General features: G+C 49.9%; 1 protein-coding gene across 1 annotated transcript; it reads left to right on the top strand.

The window, feature by feature from the left end:
• Positions 1–214: 214 nt before the first annotated feature.
• On the top strand, positions 215–27,120 carry MPP1 (MAGUK p55 scaffold protein 1). Its single transcript, XM_023248837.2, has 12 exons — positions 215–437; positions 12,377–12,520; positions 12,692–12,770; positions 13,671–13,756; positions 17,892–17,960; positions 19,047–19,243; positions 20,652–20,758; positions 21,932–22,012; positions 22,667–22,747; positions 24,653–24,855; positions 25,001–25,075; positions 26,464–27,120. Exons 1-12 carry the CDS (start codon positions 336–338, stop codon positions 26,638–26,640), a joined length of 1,401 nt encoding a protein of 466 aa, XP_023104605.1. The 5' UTR covers positions 215–335; the 3' UTR covers positions 26,641–27,120.
• Positions 27,121–27,457: the final 337 nt, after the last annotated feature.

Here is a 27,457-nt window from a genome sequence, read left to right as displayed (position 1 = left end):
TTTCTGGGTAGAGCCCGGAGTCGGAGCGACGGCTTCCTTCCAGTCCCCACCGATTCGGCCAGGGCTGTGGGCGGAGCCGGTGGGCCCTCCGCCGGGAGGGCGCGGTCTGCTGGGTTCCTCACGGCCCCCCTGGGTTCAGCCTCGAGGTTGGCCGGGGGCGGGGCCAGGTCAGGGGCGGGGCGGCGCTCCGTCCCCGCCCTTCCAGCGCACCGCCCGCGGGGAGGTGACGGGGCCGCGCCGCCACCGCCGCCTCCGCCGCCCCGCAGGCCTCGGCGCTCGCACTCCCGGCTCTGCCCGCCTCGCGGCTCGCGGCCCCGCGTCGAGGCTCCGGCAAGATGACGCTCAAGGCGAGCGAGGGCGAGGGCGGGGGCGGCATGCGCACCGCGCTCTCCGACCTCTACCTGGAGCACTTGCTGCAGAAGCGCAGCCGGCCCGAGGTGAGAGGGCCCCGCGGCGTCCTGGGCGCGGGGTGCGGGGCCGGGGCTCGGCTCCAGGCCGCGCCGCCCGCCGCGGGACCTGCTCGGTCCGCGGCCCCGGCCGCGGGCGGCCGGCCTCGGAGCCGAGCCCGCGGCGGCTACCGGGGTTCGTTCGGGGGCTTCAGGTGCGGTGGGTCTTCCCCCCACCCCCGCAGCCCTTCTGGGTGGAAACTCGGAGAGGCCGCGGCCTGTACACAGCGCTGGTTAAGGTCAAGGCAAACTTCCCCGTGGACGGAAGTCAGGGTGACAGAAAGACTTTGGGGAACAGATCCAAGAAGAGTGGGTCCGCCTGCGTGTTGAACTGCTCGCGTGTCTGGGTCCGCAGAGAAGGTTGTAAAACCCAACTCTGCCTCTAAAGCGCTCACTCACCGTCCCTCCGCATTCGCGCACGGCCCCTGGGGCTGCGGTGCAGACGGGGTGGCCCGTGTGCGTGTTCGGGTGGACAAGGGATCCACGGGTGGCTGACGTCATTGTGCCCTCCGGATTCCTGGGATGGGTGGTAAAGAGCCGTTATCCTCTATCCTCAAAGATGCCCAGAAGAGGTTGATGGTTTCCGTGTTATCTGTCATATAGTTCCGAGTGTGGGTTTCACCCACCAAAAGGAGGTCCTCTCGGGCGGAGGTGCAGCCAGCAGAATGCTCGCTCACTCATCCGGAGGCTGCGGCTGGCTCGCAGTTGGAGCCATCACCCCGAAGATAGGCCCGGCGACCCCGCACCTAGCCTGGCCTGCTGCACGGACTGGGGGTCAGGTACCACTAGTGAATGTGCAGAGAGAGAGAGAGCGAGAGCGAGAGCGTGAGCCAGAGCCAGGCAGCAGCTGTGTTTCTGCCCTGACCCAGCCTGAAGTCAGCGTGAATCTCTGTTCTCCACAGCAAGATTTTTCAGGGCAGGGCTATTTCATGCTCACGGTTTTTATTTTAAATGCCTGATAAATAGGTCCTCAGAAATGTTTGCTGAATTAATAAACGACTGAAGAGGTGGACATTAGAGATTTAGCATAACCTTCCACTTCCACAGATGATGATACTGAAGGTTCACAAGGTAAAGCAAACAGGAGAGCCGTGACTCTGGACTGGAAGCTCCAGGAAACAGTTGATAAGCATCAGTGCCATGTTCACACCTGTCTGTTGTTTCCAGTCATGATGGCAATATTCTAGGCTTCAGTGAGTGCTAGAATGACCCGGTGGGGGAGACACTATTGTTCTTCAGATGGCAAGACAAAATTGGACTTGCCGTTCTCTAGTAGAATATGCACTAAGAGGGAATCGGGGTCTAAAACTACCTGGCTCCCCGTAGGCTTGGATGTGTGATTTTGCTTCTCTATAATTGGTTCACTTGGCTGAGCCTTGACTTTTTAATAAAAATCTCCTTATTAAATTTACTCTTGGCAGCTGTATTGAAGTATAATTAGCATACATATAATTCATAAATGCATTTGGTCTGTTCAGTAAGATTTAACAAATGCCTATGGTCATGTAACCATCACCAAAATCCTGATATAGAACCCTTTCATTTCTCCAGAAAGTTCCCTGGTGATCCTTTACAGTCTTATAAATGGAATCCAACTGTATCAGGCTCCTGTCACTGAGCCCAACAAGAGCCCCGTATATAATGAAGTGACCCGACTTTGTGTAAACCTCTCTGCTCCTTACGTGCAGGCTTGAGAGATTGCGTGGCTCTTTGAAACAAGGCTCCGTCCCTACAAGAGTTATGTTGTGGCGCACCCTTTGAGTAAACAGTTTCTGTGGAGCTGGCAGTTGGTCCCAAAGTACTGCGTATGGGCCTACTGGGTAGCCACTGTGTTTTGGTGTTATTAAAGGATTTAAAGAAGATGACAGAAGAAACTTGCTAGCTTGCTGAATGGAGTAGCATCCATATCTGGCAAGGTGTGGACATTGGAGGGAGAATCTCCAATGGTTTCTTCAGGTTCACCTTTCCTCCGGGGCTCTACCGTTCACTTGCTGTGTATCCCTGGGCAAGCTGCCGAAGCTGTCTGTGCCTTAGGTTTCTCCTCTGTCAGACACACCTGTGTGGAGGGTTGTGGAGGCAGTGACCTGACGTGATGCGTGTCGAGCACTTAGAACCGCACAGGGGCATCCTACATGTCCCTAAGAACCGCCTGTCCGGTAGCAGTCAGCACGGCCCCATACTGGTAAGAAGTACGAAAACCTGGGAAGGACTTGTGGGCTGTAACAGAATTCTCAAAATGATGTTGCTGAAGGCCTCGTGTACAGAGAGTGCTTTCTGTAAAAGTTCTCAAGACTCAAAACCTGAAGTTGCACTTCTGATCATAGGCCACATTTAATATTGAAAAAGTATTGCCAAAAAATAATTTTGCAGTAGGTTTGAACGATGGCCTGTCTCCCATATTGAAGTACATTTCTTTCCTTGGAGAAACTCATAAGCTACCTCTGACCTTATTCTTTACAGCAGGGCTCATTAGTGATTGTAAATTTGCTCATAGAATTCCTCTTCCATCCTGCTAAAAACAACACTTTTCCCATGAAGTAGTATGTCGAAAATCCCTCAACATTCGCTTGGGCGTCTCCCATAATGAAAAATGACCTAACATAGGTCAGGCTACAGGTGAGCTTCCACTAAGATCTATTCTTTTTAGTGTTTATTTATTTTTGAGAGAAAGCGCGCAAGCAGAGGGGGAGCAGAGACAGAGGGGGACAGAGGATGCAAAGTGGGCTCTGCGCTGATAGCACAGAGCCCGACACAGGGCTTGAACTCATGAGCCGTGAGATCATGTCCTGAGCCGAAGCCGGATGCCCCTAAAATCTGTCGATTCTTAGGCAGCAGATGCATTAGTCCACACTGGTCGTCCTTGGCTATGATGTAGTCTTGTTGATCGCCTACTGTGTGTGGACCTGGTTCTGGGGCTGAGGAGTCAACAATGAAGGCCACAGAGGCAGGCAGGTGTAGGGCGCTGTGAAGCTGCCAGACCTTGAGTCTTGGGGTATCTAGGATGTAATTGGTGAACAGCGCTCCAGGCGGGGGGGAACTGCTTGTGTGAAGCCATTGAGGTTCTTGTTGAGTAACACTTTGAGTCTGATCATTCTCTGTTGTGAAAAGTAATACACCCCCCTAGTTGTGACAATCAAAAAATGCCTTGATACACTGTAAAATGTCTTGATACACTGTAAAATGTCCCCTGGGGAAAGGGAAACAAAATCAGTTGACATTTCATGGATGCAGAGATTTTATCCATAAGTAGTGAATTGCTCATACCTCCTAAAAAAGGAGGACCCTGGGGGTGCCTGGGTGGCTGTCCATTAAGCGTATGACTTTGGCTTAGGTCATGATCTCACGATTCATGAGTTCCAGCCCGGCGTCAGGCTGTGTGCTGACAGCTCAGAGCCTGGAGCCTGCTTTGGATTCTGTGACTCACTCTCTCTCTGCCCCTTACCCATTCATTCTCTGTCTCTCAAAAAATAAATAAATGTTAAGAGAATTTTTTTAAATAAAAAAGAAAAGGAGGGCCCTGGGTATGGAGTGTAAGAAGGCAGGAGTAAGCACATCTCCAGCAGTGGGTGGGGGGAGGGGAAGTCACCCCAGGGTGGGGAACAGGAAGAAAAACTCTGAATTAGGGAACCAGAGTACAACTTTCATAATATGGAATTTTCTCTTCTGATTGTTCACTTTTTCCTTTTCCTTTATATAAAGAAATATACATGAACCAAAAACATATGTAGGTCTTTGCTCAAAAGTCACCCTCCTTGCAAGGGAAGAAGCCTTTGCCTCTATTCACAGTACACTGGGTAGATAAAGCACACTGGAAAAGGATCTTTAGACACTTGGCCTTTGGATTGATTGATGTATGTGTTCTCGAATGATTTAGTGCCTGAGAAACAGTGTGCCTAGTTAATGCATGATTTTTAAGATAGTACTTGGCCAGAAACTCCTGGCTCTAGGCCTTTCTCTCCCCAGTTCTTCTCCAGCTCTTGTCATTTGTGGTAAAAGTGCTGATTTCTGATTTTCTCGGTTTCTCTCTTTTTTTTTAAATTTTTACAAAACGTTTATTTTTGTGAGAGACAGAGCATGAGCAGGTGAAGGGCAGAGAGAGAGAGGGAGACACAGGATCTGAAGCAGTCTCCAGGCTCTTTTTAAGTTTATTTATTTATTTTGAGAGATGGAGAAAGTGTGGGTGGGGGAGAGGCAGAGAGAGAGAGAGAGAGAGAGAGAGAGAGAGAATCCCAAGCAGTCTCTGCGCCGTTAGTGCAGAGTCCAATGCAGGGTTCGAACTCAAGAACCTGTGAGTTCATGACCTGGACTGAAACCAAGAGTTGGACGCTTAACTGACTGAGCCACCCAGAGGCCCGTCCTGTTTGTTTTTCTGCCCCAAATTGGAAGCGGATCCTGCCCAGGCTGGAGTGGGTGTTTTCACCCCCCCCACCACCACCATAGTCTGCCCTCTGGTGATGGCTTGCCTTCTTCGCCTGGCCTTCTAAGTCTCCATGTGAAAGCAGTTGGCAAAGAGCCTAACAGTAGGCTGAACAAATGTTTGTCCTCTCCTACGTTCACTGTCACTCTTAATCCGATTGTTTGGATGAAAAAACCAGCTTTAATTGTCCCAGTTTTATTCCTCCCCCCACTGGCCACCCCCCGACCTCCACCCCCGCCAAGTGCCAAGTTTGTTTTTCATCTTTTTTTAAATCCCAGCTTCCTTTGACCAGCTGCCTGTGCCCTTTGAACCCTGCTGCAGATGTTTCCTCCGAAGGGGCTTTCAGAGCAGTGGGGCGTTAGCACTCCCACAGTTTGGATAATGAAAGGCCAAAAGGCTGCAGAGCAAAGGCCAGACATGGAGCCGTGGGTGGGTGTTTATGCCCCAATTTCTCCAGAATCCGAGCGGTCGAGCAGTCGTCTTTAACCGGAGCCGCTCCCACCATGCCCATCCTAGCCCTGGGGCCTCCCATGTGCACCAGAGAGGAGGGTGGTGATTTTTAAGGTTGAAGTGAACCCTGCAAAATGGAATCTAGCACGTTTGACTTTAGTATTTGTTCAACGTGACTCGTGTCACCTAGCAATCGCATGGTGGTGGTGACGGGGGGGTAGTAGTGGCCCAAAAAACAGCAGCACGTGCCTTGGGAGTGATTCATGTCATCAGTGAGTGTTGAGCAAGCTCCCTAAATTAGAGCCAGGCAGAGTTCTAGGTGCCCGGGACCCAAGAGTGAGTAAAATGAAGACCCCTGCCTGTGTGGTAATTGTCTTGCAGCTTGAGGAGACAAACAGAAGGGACAGACAAATCTCTGTCTCAAAGTGGAATGTATTACCAGCTGTGGAAACAAGAAACGTTGGAGCAAATCAGGGACCAGGACACAAGCCTGCTCCGTGGCAGACGAGTGGATGACCCGGTGGGACAGGACTGCAATTTCTTCGGTCAGTCTTAGGCACGTCCATTACCCTGAGGCGAAGGCAGCCTCCTTCCCTTTCTCCTGAGTTCAGTCTGGGCCAGTTGTGTAGCAGGAGGACTGCAACGTGGCCTCATTGGGCGGAACTTGTGTCTGAGTCCTGGTTCCTCTGTCTTTGCGTCCCACTGAAGAGCAGACCGCTCCTTGGTCTGCCCCTAGGACTTCCTGTCGTCTTCCCCTTCATCCCCCATAGATGCCATCCTCCTCACCATTCAGAAAGCCTTGGTGAAGCTCCATTTCAAAACTTGGTGAAGCTAGTTTTGAAGAAAGTTGAAACCTTGTTTTGAGTCCTTTGAGCACATACAGTCTAAGACCATCTTAAACTTGATGGAGGAAATCTTTCCATTTATCATTTATGTTGGATACATGAATGAATGAATGAATGAATGAACGAACGACTTGTCCTTATAGTCATGAGCTGCCAAGGGCAGAGACCATGACTTAAGCATGTGGAGATCTGTACTTCATGGGGTCTCAGCCTCGCAGATTGAATTAAGAAGTCACCTTCACTCTGTGCGTGTGCGTGTGCATGTACAGACGTCAAATGTAAGTGTCTGTGTGTTGTTGCTCCTACAGTTGTCATGAGGAGACAGACATGAGGGCCGGTCAGAGGAATTTGCGACATGAGGTTGAGGAGTAGTGTAGGGAACTTCCAAGGAAGACAGGCCCCGGGGAGTGTAGCGTGTGTCTCAGAAGGACAGGGCTGCCCAGTGACAAGTCTGGGGTGGAGAACATCGCGCTTTGCTTTTAGAAGCCTTACTGTTGGTAAGAAGCAAGTTGGTTCTTTAGTTAGCACGTTCGACATTTCCGTTTATCTTCGTCATCGTTTGCAACTTCTGGGCGAGTGTGAGAGTGACTCTTAGTCATCTCGAAGAACATCTTGATGGATAAGCACATTTGAAAGACCAACCTTTGGGATGGCAGCTCTTGGACTTTTCTGACTGGAATGTGTTCTGCCTCTGGTAAGCTCTGCTGAGTCCTTAACTTAAAGGCTGACGCGTTCAAAAACGATCTTTGTAATATAGCTGAATAAGAACAACATGAGGTAAGTGCCAGTTTATCTGCCTGTTCTAGGTACACGACCGTGTAGGCTTCTTCCCCTTTCAAAGGTCAGTTTGTGTTCTCTGGACTAAGACTTTCTAATCTGTCGTCGCTTAGAGCGTTCTGCAGGGGCCGCGGAGTCTGGAAACCAAGGTGAATCATCGTAAGCAGTTTATTGGTGCTACATTACAGCACACAATAAAAGAACACGATCCGTGTTTCCTGACTTTATGGCCACCTGTAAACCACTGTGCTTGTTAGCAACACACATAAACGGTAGCTGCTGATAAACCCGTGGAATGATTGCCTGAGTTTAGTTTTCAGCCCCATGGGTAATAGTGGTCAAAAATCAATAAATGAGGGTCAAGGAAAGTCCTGGGTTCTATTTTGGACTCGGAGGCCCGACATGCAAGATTGCAGCCCGTCGTGTTTTCACCGCGGCCGTGGTCAGAGGGCCTTCGGTTCCTCACCCCCCACATCCCTCCTGTAACATGCAGGGTGAAAATGTACAGACAGCGCCAGCGATTAATTTGTGAAAGGGATTCTTCCTTCCAACTTGGCCCTGCTTCTCCTCTGATTTGCTGAATCCACCTACTTGAAATATTTAATGTCTCACCCTGTTGTGTGGACTGTGGCAGCAGCTGTTCAGCTTTGAAGAGGCTTAACCACACCGTCCCAGGTCACCACGGGCCATGCTTTGGGGACCTGTTTGATCACCGTGTATCGTGGCCTCTGACATTCCTGTCCCAGAACACGAATGGGGATCTGAAGACCGATCGTGTACGCTGCATACTTGTCAAGGACCTGTCACCGGTACCCATTCTTCGGTACCAGGCTTTCTCAGAGTTCTTTGGTTGCAGATGGGTGCTGCTTGCCCGCCACTTTGCTACTTATTTTATCCAAAGAAGTTCAGTTCTATCTACTGGGAGTTCAATCGTAGTACAGTATGAAAACCACACAGTTGACATCGGTACGATGTATGCGTGTAGTTCTGTCCTATTTTGTCATGTGTGCATGTGTATAACCACCGCCTCCACCATCAAGGTGCAGAACCGCTCTGTCACCACATTGCTCCTCATTCTTACTGTCGCTCTGACCTTGGCAGCCACTGATCTGTTCTCCATCTCTGTAATTTTTCATCTCAAAAATGTTATTTAGAGCTCCTGGGTGGCTCAGTCATTAAGCATCTGACTTTAGCTTAGGTTGTGATCTCGTGGTTCATGAGTTCAAGCCCTGCTTCCAGTGAGCATGTGCCCTGCTTCCGGTGAGCCCCGCTTCTCTCTCTCTCTCTCTCTCTCTCTCTCTCCCTCTCCCTCTCTCTCTCCCTCTCCCTCGCCCTCGCCCTCTCCCTCTCCCTCTCCCTCTCTCCCCCTCATTCCCTTGTACCCCCCTCAAAAAAATGTTATGTAAATGGATTCATAGAATATGCAACCTTTTGAGATTGGCTTTTTTTTCACTCATCAGAGTGCCTTTGTTCCTTGTTGTTGAGACATGTTTCGTGGTACGGATGGGCTGCGGTCATCTGTTGAACGGCTTACCCAATTATAGGCCATTCTCGTTGTTCCCACGTTTTGGCTATTAGGCATAAAGTTGTTATAAGGCTTCACATACAAGTTTTGTGTGAACATTTCTCTAGGGGTGACATGGCTGGGTTGTAAAGTGGTTGTTTCATTTAAAAACATTTTTTTTTTAATTTTTAAATTTTATCTTATTTTATTATGTCTTGTGGGTTTTTTAAGAAAGTCCCTAACTCTCTTGTGAAATGGCCGTGCGATTTTACACTCCCGTCAGCAAGGATGAGAGATTCCGTTCTCTGCGTCCTCACGGGCATCTAGTGTCGCCTGTGTTTTATGTTAGCTCATCCCTTGCCGTTCCTCCTTATTTATCTTCCTTAGTGAAATATTTCTTCCTGTCTTTGGCCCTTTTAGGGGAAAGGATAGCAAATAATTTGTGATTGTTTTAAACAACTACACCCAGGCCTCGTGCAGTGCTGCCAGCATCGGGTGTGGTCCTGCGCCCCGAGTGTGCGCACCCCGGGCCCGTGGTGGCGGAAGCTTTCCCCTTGCCTTCGTGGTTTGCCGTGAGCCCGCCTCGTCCCTGAAAGACAGAAACACGCCGTCATTTCTCCGCTACGACTTTCATGGTCCCGTTGGCACTGCTGGATGTACCTTCTTCTCGGCTCGGGTTTGCCTCTCTGCACCGTGGCCATCACCGTGTCCCCGCGGCAGCGGCGGGGAGTCTGGTCGGGCATCCCTCAGTCCCCTCCGTAGAGATGATGCACGGAGTTTTGGCTCCTGTGTGGTCAGCACAGTTGATCACGGCTGCTACCGAAAGACCCAGGGAAGTCGAATTTCGCACCGGGGCACCCACCGTGTCCTCTCTTCCACATCTTGAATGCTCCAGAACGGGATGCTTTGACCATTTTTTAATTAGATTGTTTTTTTAGTTTTTCTTAATATTCCAGTTACCATACAGTGCAATATTAGCTTCAGGTATACAATATAGTGATCCTACACTTCCATACGACAGCCGGTGCTCCTCACAAGCCCTCCTTCATCCCCATCACCTGTCTCACCCATCCCCCACATCCCCTCTGGGAACCATCAGTCTTCTCTATAGGGTTTTTTTCTTCAAGTTTTTAATTAATTAATTTTATTTTCTATTTTTAGAGAACGCAAGCAGGGGAGAGGGGTGGAGGGAGGGAGCGAGGCCCCACGCTTGCCCCAAGTTATCCAGCTGTTAAAAGACTCAGGGACTGCAATCCAGTTTGTGTATAATTGCTGTTGTTTATGTCTGTCTCCAACACAGCTCGTACATTTATAAGCACATATAAATATATTCATTGTGTTCACTGTGCTGATGATAGCATACCTTTCATCTCTCTGGTTTTTTTAGGAATAATATGTCTTCAAGATTAACCTTGGAACCTCCTTTTCATTGCTACGTACTGTGTGCACTGTTAACCATACGTGCCGTGCGCACTGTTAACTGTGTTGTTAACCATGGCCTGGAGAGTTCTGCACTCCCAGGTGTCATAAGTCCATATGTTTTCTAAATACCAACCTATCATCCCCAATTCTGTTTGAATAGCGGTAATGAGTCTGTGGCCATGCCGCCCCGGATGCACCGATCTCGTCCCAGCAGTGGTGCTGAAGGGTCATATGACATAGAGGTCGTGTGAGCTTTTTGAAGTTTCAGTTGCTACACAGGCAGTTTCTCTTTCTCAGCACTCCCGTCTTTCGAGGCCCCCCAGTAAATAACACTCCTTCAAGCCTCACCATCTCATCGGAGTTTCTGATGACCTCTTAGGATGAGGTAAATTAAAATTAAAATATCAGGGGTGCCTGGGTGGCTCAGTGGGCTGAGCGTCTGACTCTTGACTTCGGCTCAGGTCATGATCTCACTGTTCATGAGTTCGAGCTCCAAGTTGGGCCCTATGCAGACAGTGCAGAGCCTGCTTGGGATGCTCTTTCTCCCTCTCTCTGCCCTAACCCTGCGTGTGCGCTCTCTCTCTCTCTCTCAAAATAAATAAATTTAAATTAAATTATAAAGATTAAATTAACATACCATCCACAAGCCTGTCCCCTCTGATCTTCTAGCCCTTTTCCCCCCAGGGCCTGGGCCCAGGAGGAAGTGAGTGAATGAGTCTCTATCTCGATGGAGACACTCCCACCAGAGGATATTTCCGCTTCTGCTACCCCACAAACTGGATGACGAGGCATGCCCCTCACACCACCCCCATCTCAGAAAAATCTCCCTTAGTATCTCTGAGGGGCCCCCCAGGTGTAGCTGGCATGTTTTTGCTCTCCATTTTGAGCTTGGACTCAAATAGTCAATTGGCCCTTTTGTAAACCAAGCTCAGGCCTGTCCCTCCTCCTCTAGCTGGCCATGCTGTTTTTGATTTACTGTTTCATCTGGGGTGGGTGGAGGGCACTGTCGGAGGTTTCCACTTGACCTTCCCCACTGTCACATGTCTTACCACAAGTTCTGGGCCACTTCAACATTAGCAGATTAGACACCTGAGGAAGAAGCAGCAAAGGAGGCTGAGAGATTCACCCACGTTGCACACTCGCTGCTGTGTGGTATCAGTAATGGCTACGTGCGTCCATTCATCCTACCATTAATGGACTTGGGAGGTCCTTCCAGATTCGGGCTTTTAAGAATAGTGCCGCTCTGAGAAGGGAACACCACCATTTCCGTGGGATTCCTGCCAAAAATGTACGACCTCAACCCAATTATGAAAAAACACGGGGCAGAACCAAAACTGAGAGCCTACAAAACAATAGGCCTGTCCTCTTAAAAAATGTTAAGGTCACAAAAGACCGAGAAAGACTGAGGAGCTTTTCCAAGTTAAGGGAGGCCAAAGCTTGTGCAAACTGAATGCAGTGCACGGTTCTGGCTCCTGGTCTGGGGAAGAATATATATAGCCGTAAAAGACATTATTGGGACAGCTGATAAAATTTTAATAGAAACTGAGGACCAGGTGTAGTATTGTATCAATGCTAAATTTGCGTTTTTCAGAAAGTTTTTGTTCTTAGAAAATACACAAACCTTTATGGGTTAAGGAGCATGATATCTTCAGATTATGGTCAAATGGTTCAAAAAATTAAATTGTACAGCATTTTTTTTTTTTTACAAAATAATGCTATGATGACGTCACTGTCCACATCTTTTGGTGCCCGTGGCACGTGGCCACACATCTGTGTTGAAAGGTTCGGACACGGACCACGTGTCTGCACTTTCTATTCCATTCCATTGGTCCGTTGTCTGTCCTCCTGCTGATGCCATGCTGAGTGCTTTACTGTCTGGTGGCACCAGTCATCTGGCTTTGCTGTTGTCAAGATGGGGGGAACGGGGTCACAGTGGAGGTGTCATCATGGGATGGCAGGAGGGGTGGCGGCAACCTCACGTAGAGGGACCCCTCAGGTTAAGCGGTATCGTCGTAGGCCGAGGGCTAAGCCTAATTCTCTAGTCCCGATAGAACTTCCTGTTTGTAGCCAAAGAAATGATTTGTGAGAGGCTAATGCTAACGCGAATCATCCTTACTGCAGCCTGGTGCAAAGCATCAGGCTGTTTGAATGAATCCCACCTCGGGTCTTCGCTATAGACACCATGGGTGCACAGCCCTCCCCGCGGCCTCAGTGGCGGTGTGCCTTAGAAATCAGAATTTTGTGAATTGTATTACACCTCATTACAGCCCCAGCAGGGTCCTGGGCAGCACCCTGGGCATTAAACACCTTAACGCGTCTGCAGCCGACCAGATGAGCACGTCTGTTAAGTCGGATGATAGCATTTACAAATAGCCTCACGTCACTCCAGGTGAGGGACACCAAGCTTATGCAATAACCATTGGTTTGCGGAGCCCTTTGGATTGTAGAGTTGCAGTTCCAGAGTGATGGTGGGCCTTCGCCGCTGACTTGACGCATTGTTGTTTTGACCCGACAGGCTGCGTCGCATCAGGCGAGCGCCATGACCGAGGACATGTACACCAACGGCTGCGCTGCCCCAGGCAGCCCTGCCCAGGCCAAGGGGCAGGACGTGAGGAAGGTGCGACTCATCCAGTTCGAGAAGGTCACAGAAGAGCCCATGGTAATCCCTTGTCCTGTTCTAGCCCACTGCTTACTCTCGACCCCTTGAGCCCCCAGGCCACAAGAGGACGATGAACGATCTTCCTCTGCAGAGATCCTCCTAAATCATCCTACGGATAAGCTCAGAAAGAGCTGCAAATAAAGCTTGCTGTCCCCTGTGTCCTCCTTGCAGGGAATCACCCTGAAGCTGAATGACAAGCAGTCCTGTACAGTGGCCAGAATTCTTCACGGTGGCATGATTCACAGACAAGGTAACTATGGGGGCCCTGGGCAGTGCTTCAGTCAGAGAACCATCGACATGCCGGTCAGTGCTGGGGGGCTGGAGGCTTACAGCCTTTACAGTGGGGAGCGTGTGTGTGTATGTGTGTGTGTGAGACAGGAGATTTTTTTTGTGGCTTAGTAACTGGCTCTTTAAGTGTGTTATAAGACCTTTGTATGAACTGCCCAGTGCCACTGTCTTTCCCTCTGAGCATTCTTGCACACCTCTTTACGCCAATACTTTTCCACCCAATATTTGACCGGTTAACTACATGCAGCCCATTGCATTGCACTGTGAAAATAGAATTTAGACAAATAATCATCAGTAACCGTTGTGTCTCCTTAATGTGAAGGTGCCGTCAGTTTTCAGATGCATCATTGAGTCAAAGCTATTTGGGAGGTTGGTGAGAGAACATTAAAATATGACCTGTTTTTAGTAGCGGATGATAACCTGTATTTGCCCACCTGATTCATCCCACGCTTTGAACCCTACCTTTTTCTGTTCAGTTAGAACTTTTATTTTGTATCTAGGGTGGCACAAATATTGGTAATTACTCTTCACATAGAATCTAACCGTTGATGAGCTTTACCATTAGGTAGAACAACAAAGAAACATTAAACTTGCTGTGAATGAAGTGCTTTTATTCGGCTTGACCAGGGAGGACGAGGTCATACTAAACTGTCGAGTGCTCGCCTTGATACGTCCCTCAAGGGACTCAAAAGAACCATTCCCTTCCCGCATCCTTGAATATTCTCAACCTTGAGTGTTTTACACAGTCTGTTGTAGAACAATGCTGTAGGTCGTGGTTTCTTTTCTGCGGTATCTTGAGTTATATTGACAGCTCTTGTTTTAATGTTTATTTCTTGTGGACTGATTTTTCATTTCGTGGTAGGCTCCCTTCACGTCGGGGATGAGATCCTGGAAATCAATGGCACAAACGTGACTAATCACTCAGTAGATCAGCTGCAGAAGGCGATGGTGGGTATAGTCTCTGCCGTTGTCTTTGTGAAGTGTGGAACCACATTGGTGTCTGCGTACATGAGTTTATTGTCAAGTCTTTGTACTCCTTGAGGGGACTCGTACCACCGCTAGTCTTTATTCTGTGCAACAAATGACAGTTCTTTGCTTTCATTTAGTAACTTTCTAAACCAAGGCAAATAACCCCGAGTGTCTATCTAGAAAGAACACTGGAGTGGGTGTCAGAAAGCTTTGGTCTTTGATGGCAGCTCTGAAATCCTGCTCTACTTTATTCTAGCCATGATTTTGAGCAGGTAAATTAACCTCTCTAAGTCATCTGTAAAATGAAGATAGGAATCCCTATTCGTGGATTTGTTTTCTTTAAAAAAAAAAACAACTTTTAAATGTTTTTTATTTTTGAGAGAGAGAGTGAGAGCCTGAGAAGGAGAGGAGCAGAGAGAGGGGAGACACAGAATCCGCAGCAGGCTTCAGGCTCTGAGCTGTCAGTACAGAGCCCGACACGGGGCTCAAACCCACAAACCGCGAGACCATGACCCGAGCTGAAGTCGGACGCCCAACTGACTGAGCCACCCAGGCGCCCCATCATGGATTTGTTATAAACGGTGGATGGGATATTATAAATGAAAAGTTGAGGGGCATCTGGCTGGCCCAGTGAGAAGAGCCTGTGACTCTTGATCTTAGAGTTGTGAGTTTGAGCCCCACGTTGGGCATAGACATTACTTTTTTTTTTAATTTTTTTTTAACGTTTATTTATTTTTGAGACGGAGAGAGACAGAGCATGAATGGGGGAGGGTCAGAGAGAGGGAGACACAGAATCCGAAGCAGGCTCCAGGCTCGGAGCTGTCAGCACAGAGCCCGACGCGGGGCTCGAACTCACGGACTGCGAGATCATGACCTGAGCTGAAGTCGGCCGCTTAACCAACTGAGCCACCCAGGCGCCCCACACATTACTTTAAAAAAACAAAAATCGGGGGGGCGCCTGGGTGGCTCAGTGGGGCGCCTGGGTGGCTCAGTCTGTTGCGTGTCTGACTTCGGCTCAGGTCATGATCTCACGGTCTGCGAGTTCGAGCCCCGCGTCGGGCTCTGTGCTGACAGCCCAGAGCCTGGAGCCTGCTTCGGATTCTGTGTCTCCCTCTCTCTCTGCCCCTAACCCACTCACATTCTGCCTCTGTCTCTCTCAAAAATGAATAAACATTTAAAAATAATAATTAAAAAAAAATCGGGGCGCCTGGGTGGCTCAGTCAGTTGAGTGTCTGACTTCAGCTCAGGTCATGATCTCACATTCCGTGAGTTCGAGCCCCGCATCGGGCTCTGTGCTGACAGCTCGGAGCCTGGAGCCTGCTTCACATTCTGTGTCTCCCTCTCTCTCTGACCCTCCCCTGCTCAGGCTCTGTCTCTCTCTGTCTCAAAAAAATAAATAAAAACATTAAAACAAAAATTTAAAAAAGCCCTCACTTGGACTTCTGCTTCTGACTAAATGAAGTAACAGGGAGCAAATTTACCCAGATCCTAATGACAGAACTTCACCATACTTGAGGCAAAAACTGGTAGAGCTGCAAGGAGGAAAAGGCAGATCCAGAATCTGTCCCAGGTCTCAGTCTCTCTCTTTTTAATTTTTTAATGTTTTTATTAATTTTTGAGAGCGTACGCACGTGAGTGGAGGAGGGGCAGAGAGAGAGGGAGACACAGAATCCGAAGCAGGCTCCAGGCTCCGAGCTGTCAGCACAGAGCCCGATGCGGGGCTCAAACTCACGAGGGATCTCTCGACCCATAAAACATAGAAGATATGGTGTCTGCCCACAATGAAATTAAATTAGAAATCAAAAACAGGTATCTGGAAATCCCTAAATACTTAGACATTAAATAAGACACTTCTAAATAACCCATAGGCCAAAGAAGAAATCACAAGGGAAATTAGAAAGTACCTTGAAGCAAATAAAAATGAAAACACAGCATATCTGATTCTGTAGAACACTGATTGAGCTGTACTGGGGTAGAGGTTTGGATCACAAAACACTTATCTTCAAAAACAAGAAAGTTCACAATCTGTGGCCTCAGATTCCACCTTAAGAAACTGGAAAAAGGCAAACCAATCCAAAGCTAGGAGAAGAAAAGAAATTATTAAACAGTCAGAAATAGATCGGACAGGACCTTGACAAAAGAATGTGGAAGACGAAGGGGGTTATAAAAAGTATCTGTAACTAGATTACTTGTAATTGTGTGTGTGTGTGTGTGTGTGTGTGTGTGTGTGTGTGTGTGTGTGTACGTACACATTATGAGCTAATTGGAGGATGTGAGGGAACCAGTTCATTACTCTGGAACGTGGTAAACACAGACAGAGAATGATGCCTTTGTCCCTCTGTTCCCTGTATGAACTCTACCACTGGGTAACTCACAGTCCGTAAGGGGACAGTATTCTAGCTAGTTCACCAAGTGATGGTTAGAACAGCACCATTTGGCAAGTGCTAAGAAATTAGCGGACTGAGAACAGGTAGGTGAAGAGAGTCTAAAGAGACGGATCACCCACTTGCAGGGTGTGGACTTCATTTGGATCCTGACGCAGACACACAGGGTGAAAGCATGTGCCCACAGGCCTGTGGGGGGTAAGAATGCCACTGCCATCCTGGGGCTGTAAATAGCCCCTTCATTCAGCGGTCTTCGGCACCCTGTGGGGCAGGCCACCTGCTTCCTGCTGGAACGCTGATCCGTGGGGCCCATTCACCCGCTTGTCTCTCATATACGACGTCATCTGGGGCACCTTCCCGCCCAGAGGAAGCAGAACCGAGAGTCCCACGATGGGCAGCACGAGAAGGTTGATGTGTTTCCCCACAGGGCCTCCTCCACAAAGCAGGCTGCTCGGCGATTTGGCCTCGTGGTGCTTCTCAGTAAGGCTGGGTGCACTGAGTCCTGAGCCTGTGGTGACACGTAAAGCTTCAAAATTTGTGCTTCTTTTTGATGTGTGTAAATATAATTGACTACATAGAAGGTAATTTGTGCTATGTGGTGAAACATCCCAGAAACAGTAGGCTTGGAAAAATATTTGTTGCACATATGATAGGTAGAAAGTTAATAATTCTAACACTGTAAGAACTTCTAAACTGTGTTATAAAAAGACTCACAGCCAAACAGATAACTAGACAAAGGATATAAGAAAAAAAGCTTTTGAAAAGAGGTTTAACTTTATTTATGGTAATACAATTACAGAATGAAGCAACCATGAAATCCTTTCCACCTGTCAGATTGGCAGAATGTTAGCATAGAATTCTGGCAAGAATAGGGGGAAAGGGCCTCTCATATATTCCTGGTGGGAGTGAAGTCGCTGTAATCTTTTGGAAGAGTAATATGAGGACAGCTTTTAAAATGTTCTCACCCCTCAATTCTGCATTTCTACCATGGTATTTTATTCTATAAAAATCAAAATGCTTTGGGCACTTGGGTGGCTCAGTTGGTTGAGCATCTGACTTTGGCACAGGTCATGATCCCGTGGTTTGGGGGTTTGGGCCCCACAACAGGCTCTGTGCTGTCAGCTCAGAGCCTGGAGCCCGCGTCAGGTTCTGTGTCTCCCTCTCTCTCTCTGCCCCTCCCCCACTGTCAAAAATAAATAAGCATTAAAAAATTTTTTAAATATCAAAATGCAAATCTAGAAGGATATATGTTCGAGGATGTCTATTGTAGCAGATTACAGTGACAAAAAGATTGGCAGCAATCGACATGCCCAGTTGTTGTTAAAAACAAAAATACGTGCATGTGAATATGGACATATGTGTGTAAATATTTGGAAATGTTTTCTTTCGTGTGGAGAAAGGCATGGGTGTATGTGTGCCAGGGTTCATTTTAGGTTCACTTTAGGTTCTTCTGGGGACCTTTTGGGGTTGAGTGTAGGGGAAGAGGGAAAATCCTTAGTTTTTTCTTCATTATTCTCTGTACGTCTCCAAGTTACACTGGTTTATGGGGCACACAAGACTTCTGTATTGAAGGAGGAATTGTCCTACAAAATTTCAAAGTGTGTGGTCAAAATGTGTGTTAGATAAAAACACTTTTTGGGACTTTGAGAGGGGAAATGAGAGTTTTTGAAATCGCAGATCATCCAAGTTAGTTTCCTTACAGTTTTATTTCTCTGCTTTTTTTTTAATAGAAAGAAACCAAAGGAATGATCTCATTAAAAGTAATTCCCAACCAGCAGAATCGTCTTCCTGCACTACAGGTAGGTGACACCATTTTCTCTGTTGTGTTCTTTGAGATTCGATTGAAGTGATGTGATTCTAAGTTCTCAGTATTTCACGACTGTAGCTGCCTGCTGCTCTCTGAACTAAATTAACATCCATTACAAACAAGCAGACCTTCTTTCTGAGTTGCTTGTTGTAACCGATGTGAAAGGAAAGGGTCATCTCCTTATTCCAAGAGAAGAATGGGCAAAGCAGATGAAGAGGTAATTCAGACGGGGAAAAATACAAATGGCTATTGAACACATGAGAAAATATCCAGTGTCACCAGTCATCAAAAAAACACAAAGTAAACTGTATGCAGTATAATTATTCACAGGCAAATTGGCAAATGTTTTTAAACACAGTGGTTAATGGTGCCAAAGGAAAGTGTCAGTAGTCGAGAGAAAGTGTTCAGATAGGGCCTTGGCATATGATGTTTTGTAAAGTTTCTGTCTCGGGTCATTTATGTTATTGTGGCATGATTTTCTTTTTTTTTTTTTAATTTTTTTAATGTTTATTTTCTTTTTGAGAGAGAGAGAGAGAGACAGAGCGTGAGCAGGGGAGGGGCAGAGAGGGGAGGGGGACACAGAATCCAAAGCAGGCTCCAGGCTGTGAGCTGTCAGCACAGAGTACAACATAGGGCTTGAACCCATGAACCATGAGATCATGACCTGAGCCGAAGTCGGATGCTTATCCAAGTGAGCCACCCAGGTGTCCCTGCAAATTGATGTTTATAGTTGCATGGTAATATATACAGTAGGTAGCCATACTTAACTAATTTCCCATTCTTGGAAAATTAGCTTGCTTCCAGTATTTCACTTTTGTAAATAATGCTGTGGTGACTTTTCCACACGTTGTAACTGACAACCTCTGCATAGAAGTGGATTGTGGGTACAAGGGGTATCAGCATTTGGCACATTCCTATTGTTAATTGATGGACTGAGGAAATGTGCATTTCAGATAGTAGCTGCATTGTACTGTAAGACAGACAGATGGACAACTCAGACCAATAACCAGCTTCTGTGTCTCACCTTTGTCGCCTCCCTGTTGTCCCTGCAGTTCTGACCCTTTGCCTCATTTTGCAGATGTTCATGAGAGCGCAGTTTGACTATGACCCCAAAAAGGACCACCTGATCCCTTGCAAGGAGGCGGGGCTGAAGTTTGTCACCGGGGACATCATCAAGATAATCAACAAGGATGACAGTAACTGGTGGCAAGGGCGGGTGGAAGGTTCCTCCAAGGAGTCAGCAGGATTGATCCCTTCCCCTGAGCTACAGGAATGGTGAGCTTTCATACAGGTGGAGTCGGCCACACGAATTATTAGCCGTTTCACAATTAGAGCAGCAAATGAAATACAGTGTTGACCCTGCATGGTATTGGCGAAAGGCCCAAATACATCAGCTGTGGCTTCTAGGCCATTCTCCGAGGTAGCACGGTGGGGATAACATGCAGGTCCTCCTCAGGAGGACTCAGTGGCACAGTGGTATTCACACGGGGGACCGTGCTGTAACAGCACGTGCCATCAGTTTACTGGGTGCGACAAGTATTTCTTTTAAAAGTGACATCGGAGGGAAGTATTGGAGTGTTTATTTCTATGCCTACATGTGCATGATACGGGGGCGCAGTGTGCGGTGTGTTTCCATACTGCGGCCCGCTCGTCAGTGTTCAGAAAGCACTGCAGCCGAGAAAGCGAGCCGTTGCTGGGTGGTGCGTGCTGTCTGCTGACAGGTGTGGGCCCCAGGCTCCGGGTCACCTGTCTGAAGACAGCACCCAGTTCACGGTGCCCCACGCGGCGCGCTAGGCACTCCGCACACGCTATGCCCCGCGGGCACAGTGGCCCTGTTCGTAGAGAACAAAGGCTCAGAGCTGGGTGCCGTGCAGACTCACACGGGAATGGCTTCTCAGGTCTCAGTCGCCTCCCATGCCTCTCTGGAGAGTTCTTTTGTGGGCATCCAAATACCTGGTGTTGCAAATGTGTGCAAGCGGGAGGGTCCCCCGCCTCCGCTGCCGCGTCACCCCTCAGTGCAGCCTGGCCGGGCCAGCCAGGCACCTTCCGCCTGTTTCTCGTGGGGCCCTCAGGTTCAAGTGCAAGACTAAAAATGCAGTGTACCGGTTGGCTCATGCACATTTTCCCTTACCACCTCCCTACTGGTCTACACCCTACTCAGCACACACCCAGAGTCTTCTGCTCACGGAGGAGGGGGTGGGGCGGGAGAGCAGGGAACAGAGAGGCAGCTGAGGGGGTAACTGGCAGAGACAGAGAACAAGAGGCAGGGAGTGGATGTGAGAGACACACAGATTGGAGACAGAGATGACACACAGAGAGAGATGGGGGAAGCTGGGAGGGAGAGACAAGTGAGGGCTGAGAGATGGAGAGGACGAGGGACACACAGAGCAGTGTGAGAGAGGAAAAGGTCAAGGCCAGCACCAAGTTTTTGGCAGATTGGTCTGGAGGTTTGCTTTGTTTTTCAAGATTTTATTAAAGAATCTCCACACCCCAACGTGGGGCTTGAATTCACAACCCCAGGATCAAGAGTCGCGTGCTCTACCGAATGAGCCAGCCAGGTGCCCTCGGTCTGGAGGTCTAATGGAGAAGGGGAAGGAGGTCCCCAAGCCCTGCTCTGGGAGAATGGCCCTGGGCCTTTTACACTGAGGTTCCATTGACTTTCTTCATCACTTTTTCCTGCCAGGCGAGTGGCCAGTGTGGCTCAGTCGGCTCCGAGTGAAGCCCCAAGCTGCAGTCCCTTTGGGAAGAAGAAGAAGTACAAAGACAAGTACCTGGCCAAGCACAGCTCCAGTAAGCTTCCCAGCATCCTCTCCGTGGGCTCCTGGTGGCACAGGGGGGCTGGCGTCCTGCACAGTGGACCATATGTTATACAGAAAGCATGCTGTGTCTTCTGGCTTTCTTGATTACAACCCTCATCTTCCCGGTACATGTACAGGAAGGCTAGAGGTGTGCTCACACCTGCTCATGATCCAGACCTTTCTCACCAAGTCAGTGCCATCAGCCTGGCCCGCTCATGGTCTGAGCAACCCCAGAAAATAGCACGTTTTGCTAAGAACTCATTTTGCCTTTGCTTTTTACCTACCGTGGTAGGTAATAGACTGAAATTACCAATGGGTTCAAGCAGATTGTAGATAACAAATGAATCATAATCTACCATTCAACTCCCGCTGGGAGTGTTCAAAACAAAGACAGGAACGTGAGCAAATCACAGCCTGAAATCACTTCATGTGTCAGGAGCCTACATGGAAGGAGTAGAAGCTGTGGCCGGAGCACGGGTTGGCGGGGGGGGGGGGGGTGTGTGGCAGGAACGCAGGCTAAGCACGGAGACGGAGGGACTGTGTTCGCGCTCTGGGGTGTGTCTGTGGAGCTGGTGCAGGGCTTTGAGCCGGGGGTGGGGAATGGGATTAGCCGGTCTCTCTGGCAGCACTGAAGAATGGGGGATGGGAGAACTGGGAGGGACAGAGAGTCAAGACGAGACTCAGGTTTCCATCTCGAGCAGCCAGGTGGCATGTCCCAGGGGCATGAGGTAACAAACTAGGGACAAGACAGAGGAAATAGAATAATGGGGTCCAAAAAATAAGAAAGAATATTAGAGTCCAGAGAACTCAGTGACAGAGTCATGTCGAGTTGGGAAACCCAACAAATAGACCCACAGGCACCGCGTCCGTGACCCTGGCCGTCATTCTCTGCCAGCAGCCACTGTGCTCGTTCCCGATGGTGTCCTGGCTTGAACAGTGGCTTAGCGCCCCCCTCATCCCTTGCAGGGCCACTAAGTGTGGTTTGCCCCAAAGAGCACTGGGGCAGCTCGGGGCCTCACTGATTCGATCACGGCCCCTGCGGCCTGTGACCTACCAGAGCGCGACATCGGTGAAGCCAGGCCAGCGTCCCGGGTCACTGGCCCCACGGCCAGGCCCGCCGCTCTCCCCGGCTGTGAAAGTGAACACCGCTTTTCTCTGTCTCTAGTTTTTGACCAGTTGGACGTCGTTTCCTACGAGGAAGTTGTTCGGCTCCCCGCGTTCAAGAGGAAGACCCTGGTGCTTATAGGTACTGCCTCGCTGTCCTCCCGCCCACGATGCTCTGCTGGCGACACTGCATGTCCCTCCTGGTGGTCCCACCCGCACTGCATAGTGCAGCCCCACTCCAAAAAAAAAAAGGCAGTGAGCAGGAAAAGTGGAGAGAAAAGCACCACCTCTTGTGCTCTCCGAAGCCTTATGGGTATATCCCATGTGGATTCGCTTTACAAACGAAACGAATCCTTACAAGGTTTTCAGCAGCTCGCTTTACGTGGGTGGCTCGCCCCACTGTCTTTGGAGCTAACACAGTAGTTGCTTAGCTAATCTGTACTAGGGTTCTGGAGAAACTGCCGGGGAAAACAGTGCCTTCAATGCGGTTCCGTTAATTTCGGAGAGCTCGGCAAAGCGACATCTTTACAAAAGGGATGGAAAACCCCATGTGTTAGCTGGCTCCTCTGTGGCAACCAGTTAGCTTCTGAGTCCTGACCCCGAGCCCTGAAGCGGAGCCTCCTCCCCTGACTGGGACGCGAGGGCCCGGAGCCCCGAGCCCTCCTGAGCCCACTTCACCCACGTCTCATCCCTCAACCTAGCCCCACGTTGGTTTTGGGGGAAAGAAGCAGAAGGCTTCGTGAGGAAAGAGCAGGCCACATTCTGTCTTCTCCAAGCTTCTGTCCTCCCTCCGCAGGAGCCAGCGGGGTCGGCCGCAGCCACATTAAGAGTGCCCTGCTCAGCCAGAACCCGGACAAGTTTGCGTACCCCGCCCCATGTGAGTACCCTAGGGGCCTTGCGGGCCGGGCAGGAGTGCCACTCTCTGTGTCCCATGTGATTTTAAATGTTGATTAGAAAAACAAAGCACCATTTGGAAAGATAGAAGCATATATGTGTCATCGCTCTGGATAACTAACTATGCCCCTGTTCTTTTCTGTGCTGTCTGCCTGCGTCACAGAAGTGGTAGAAAATAATTTTAAATATTGAAAATATTGACTATTACACACTGAATATTTAAAAGAATCAAGCAGGTAATGTTATTGAAAACATATACTCCTCAGGGTTGTGGGCTTGAACCCCATGTCAAGTGTAGAGCTTACTTAAAATCTTTACAACACATCTATTACTCTTTTCATTTTACTTTATATTATAAACATGTTCTCATGAGCTTAAACCGCAGTCCGTTGAGTGGCTACGCGGTAATTTCCTTAGCTAGCCCACTATTGCTTCACATCTGGGCTGCCTCTCATTCTCCCGAAATGTCTTCTGAATCAAAGCAGCACTCGGGAGAGGCCCGGTCTCGGCAGCTGCCCTCAGTAGGAGAATCAGGCCGGGAGTCAGATACCTTCCGTTCCCAGAAGCGAAGCTGCGTAGTGTGATTGATTATGTGTATTCCCAGGAGGAGGCACTGTTCATCAGGGTAGAAAACCCTATTCAGAATCTAGTATTAGTATTGTTGCACTCCTTACTTCGACGCTGTGCCTTTAGAAATAAGTGACACACGAGGGGCAGACAAGACAGCAGGTGTCCCGGGGTTCAGGACTGAGTGGGGGTGTCTGAAAGCAGAAATAACCAGTGAAGGAGAGTTGCTGTTTTGTAAGATGGAAAGAAAGAGAGGCATGTGCAGGTTGGGATCGAGCAGCCAGGAAGAGAGCTGCACGGGCGACGCGCAAGATGGAGGGGCAGGGGGCTGGATGCGGATGGGCTGCAGGAGAGGTGTGCCGGGAAGCGTGTGATGCTGGAGTTTCAAGCAGTGCTATCTGGAGCACATTGTACCTCGATGACGACTGATATGAGTGGTAGTAAATGCCGTGCCTTAAGAACATGCCAACATTTAACGATAGCAGTTTAAACCAAACGAAAGTACCCTTCTTTCCAAGCTACAGAGAAGCAACTTAAAATGTTTTTTTGGCATTTATTTACTTTTGAGAGACAGAGGCAGCGTGAGCAGGGGAGGGGCAGAGTGAGAGGGAAACACAGAATCTGAGGCAGGCTCCAGGCCCTGAGCTGTCAGCACAGATCCCGACGCGGGGCTCGAACCCACGAATCGCGAGATCATGACCTGAGCCAAAGTCGGACGCTTAACCGACTGAGCCACCCAGGCACCCCCAGAAAGCAACTTTAAATGTCCTTACACGGAACGCTGCCCATGGCTCACAGATCTGCTTAAAAAGTATTTTCAGCTGTCATTTCTCAAATTGTGAGCTCTAATGCTCCTGGGGTTGGCGGTGGAAGAGATGACCCTTTTTTTTTTTTTTTCAACGTTTATTTATTTTTGGGACAGAGAGAGACAGAGCATGCACGGGGGAGGGGCAGAGAGAGAGGGAGACACAGAATCGGAAACAGGCTCCAGGCTCTGAGCCATCAGCCCAGAGCCCGACGCGGGGCTCGAACTCACGGACCGCGAGATCGTGACCTGGCTGAAGTCGGACGCTTAACCGGCTGCGCCACCCAGGCGCCCCAAGAGATGACCCTTCATATGGGGAAAGGGATAGAAATTTTCCACATTGGGCTTCGCCTCTTGAAAGGCACATGCATTCTGGGCGGACGGGGCATCTCCTGCTCCAGTGTCAGCCCTGTGGGACCCCGTGGGACACACCCCTCTGCTGAGCCCTCCGTACCAGTGGCAGACACCCCGGCCCACGCCCCTAGGGGACGGTGAGGGATTTGTGTTCTGGCGCAGATACCACACGGCCGCCCAAGAAGAGTGAGGAAGATGGGAAGGAATACCACTTCATCTCCACCGAAGAGATGACGAGAGACATCTCTGCCAACGAGTTCCTGGAGTTTGGCAGCTACCAGGGCAACATGTTTGGCACCAAATTTGAAACCGTGCACCAGATTCATAAGCAGGACAAGATTGCCATCCTGGACATCGAGCCCCAGGTGGGTAGGCACGCCACGGCGGGAACGGATGAACGCTGCCCCGGTTCATCTAGAGCCGGGGCAGCGGTACCAGGAATGACGGGCTTGGTGCTGCCCGTCGTGATGGCTGACCCTGGTCCTCTCTTCTTCCTTCCTCGTTTTCCAGACCCTGAAGATTGTCCGCACGGCAGAGCTGTCACCGTTCATTGTGTTCATCGCACCCACCGACCAGGGCGCCCAGGTGGGAAGGACGGGGTTATGCAGGGGGGATGGAGGTTCGCTGTCTGGGTCTGCCCAGACTGGGGCATCGGTCCAGAGCACAGCTCGTCACAAATCCCCCACGAGCTTCCTGGCTACTGCCATCCTTTGCGCAAGGCCAAGAAGCCAAAGGGCGTGGGCACGTTAGATTTACTGTGCCAGCGGCTAGGCCGGCAGCCGGGCCAGGTCAGGGGGCAAGAGGAATCAGACCCAGTCATCGTTCCCGAAGTGCTTAGGATCTAGGGGCAGAGACGGACAGTCTGGCAGACCCCCACACCGGCGCGACAGGAGCTCAAGTGGGACAAAGCAGGGGTACCAGAGGCGGCCCTGAACCCACCCTGGGGTGTGTGCGGCTGTGGGGAGAGAGGAGGGGCTCCTACCCACTCTGCATCGTCCTCCATACGCTTCACTGTCCCCGGCCTGTTCGCCAGGCACGATGGAGATCTCACCGTGTCGCTGCATAGATAGCTTCTCCCGCCTTTCTTAGTACGCGTGTGGTCTCCCAGTGAGCGTATGTGACATAACTGTTCAGTCTCGCCATTTCCTTCTCGAAGGCCATTTGGGTTGTTTTCAAAAGGATCGTTACAAATTATACCGCGGCGACCGGCCCGTACATGTGGCATTCCACACGTGCACAAATGTAGGCGTAGGAGAAATTCCCGGCAGGGCTGCCCGGTCCGAGGATGCGTGCAGTGGGCATTGAGAATTTGGAGACAAATTACCCGCGAGAATGCTTGCTTCCGTGTGCCAGGCGCATATTATCCAAAGTTCATTTCTGGCCCATCTAATGGAAAACCGCAGTCTCGTTGTACTTCCACCTTTTGCTGCCAGTGGTTGAGTAGCTCGCCAGACTACTGAGGGCTCTTTGTGTCAACTCCTCTGTGAACCGCCTGCTCGTGTCTGCGGCTCATTTTTCCGAGCTTATAGATAGTTGTAGATACTTTTTCCCAGTTTGGCATGTATTTGGTGTTTATTGCTACGCATTCTTACTTGTATGGAGTGCTCAGTCTTTTCATGGACACAGGTTTGGGATGCTAGACAGAGGCCCGGATTGCAGCTGTGGTGGCTCTGGGAAGGGCTGTGCTCAAAGGCGTGGACTGGGGGTGCTGCTCAAGTCCATGCCAACTCGATGGAGCTACTGGTCTTCAGAGCTGTGATTCTCCAGTCACGGTTGCTTTGAGATCCCCTGAGACTTGCGTTCTTAATTGATCGCCTCTGTACATCCTGTTAACATTCCCAAGGAAGGCCTTCAGGGTTTGAGTGTTTAAGCAGGTGGTTCTGAGCCAGGCAGGGTCACGACAGTCAACGCACGCCGACACGCCATCGCTGGCCTCTGGGACCGCTTCATCCGTGGTTCTCTCTCCTTTGCAGACAGAGGCCCTGCAGCAGCTGCAGAAGGACTCCGAGGCCATCCGCAGCCAGTACGCGCACTACTTTGACCTCTCGCTGGTCAACAATGGCGTCGACGAGACCCTGAAGAAATTGCAAGAAGCCTTCGAGCGGGCGTGCAGTTCTCCACAGTGGGTGCCCGTCTCCTGGGTTTACTAAGCTTGCAGAACGGGGGAGCTTCCGTCCGCCCTTCTCTAGCGGTGTGACCTCCATTCTCCTTGCTTTCAGACAAACAGGGACGCTCCCCTAGTTTTGTCAGCTTCCCGCACTCTGCTCCTATCCTACTTCCGCCAGTGGGCGTCAGACTGGTGCCAGCTCCTGGCTGGGCTCTGACTCTCCTGCTAGATGGAGCCCCAGTGATCAGGGCTTCAGAAGGCTCTCTGGAAACCTGAGGCCGAAAATACTGTCAAAACGCAACTGCTAATCAAAGATGGTGCACACAGAGAGGAAAAGCGACGGACCTTGTCCCTTAAAGCCTGTGCGCCTTCACCTCGAATCACCCCGGGCACTTCATTGGTCTTGGAAGCATCTGTAACCTCAGCCTCAACTTTCTAAAATGCCAAAATGAAACAGCTGTGCAATAGGAGGATGTCTGCTCTAGGGAAACCCTCAAAAGCAATAAAAATGTGTTAAAACGCCGATGTCTTGTGTCTCCTTGTGTTTCCGCCTACACGGGTCTCTGGAGAGGGAAACCACACCACCTGCTTTAAGCTTCCGAGGGCAGCATCAGTCCCAGTTACCTCTCCTGGGTCCTTAAGTCTCCCCTCCAGCATGGAACAATCTGGAACCTAGAGGTCAAAAGAACTTCCCGGGAGCGGTGTGTGTGTGCACTGGGCAGGGCATGACCCGGTGCTTACACATGGACCCGGACACATGCACGCGCGCATCTAAAGAAAGTTTGGCAACAAAGGTGTGATCACCCCATTTGTATTCCACAGGGGGAGTGCGCACATTCGCGTTTATTTAAGGTATTGTG

This window comes from Felis catus, chromosome X, assembly GCF_018350175.1.
Source record: "Felis catus isolate Fca126 chromosome X, F.catus_Fca126_mat1.0, whole genome shotgun sequence".
Lineage (NCBI taxonomy): Eukaryota > Metazoa > Chordata > Mammalia > Carnivora > Felidae > Felis > Felis catus.
Note: the sequence above shows the minus strand (reverse complement) of the source record. Positions and strands in the feature narration are given on the sequence as shown.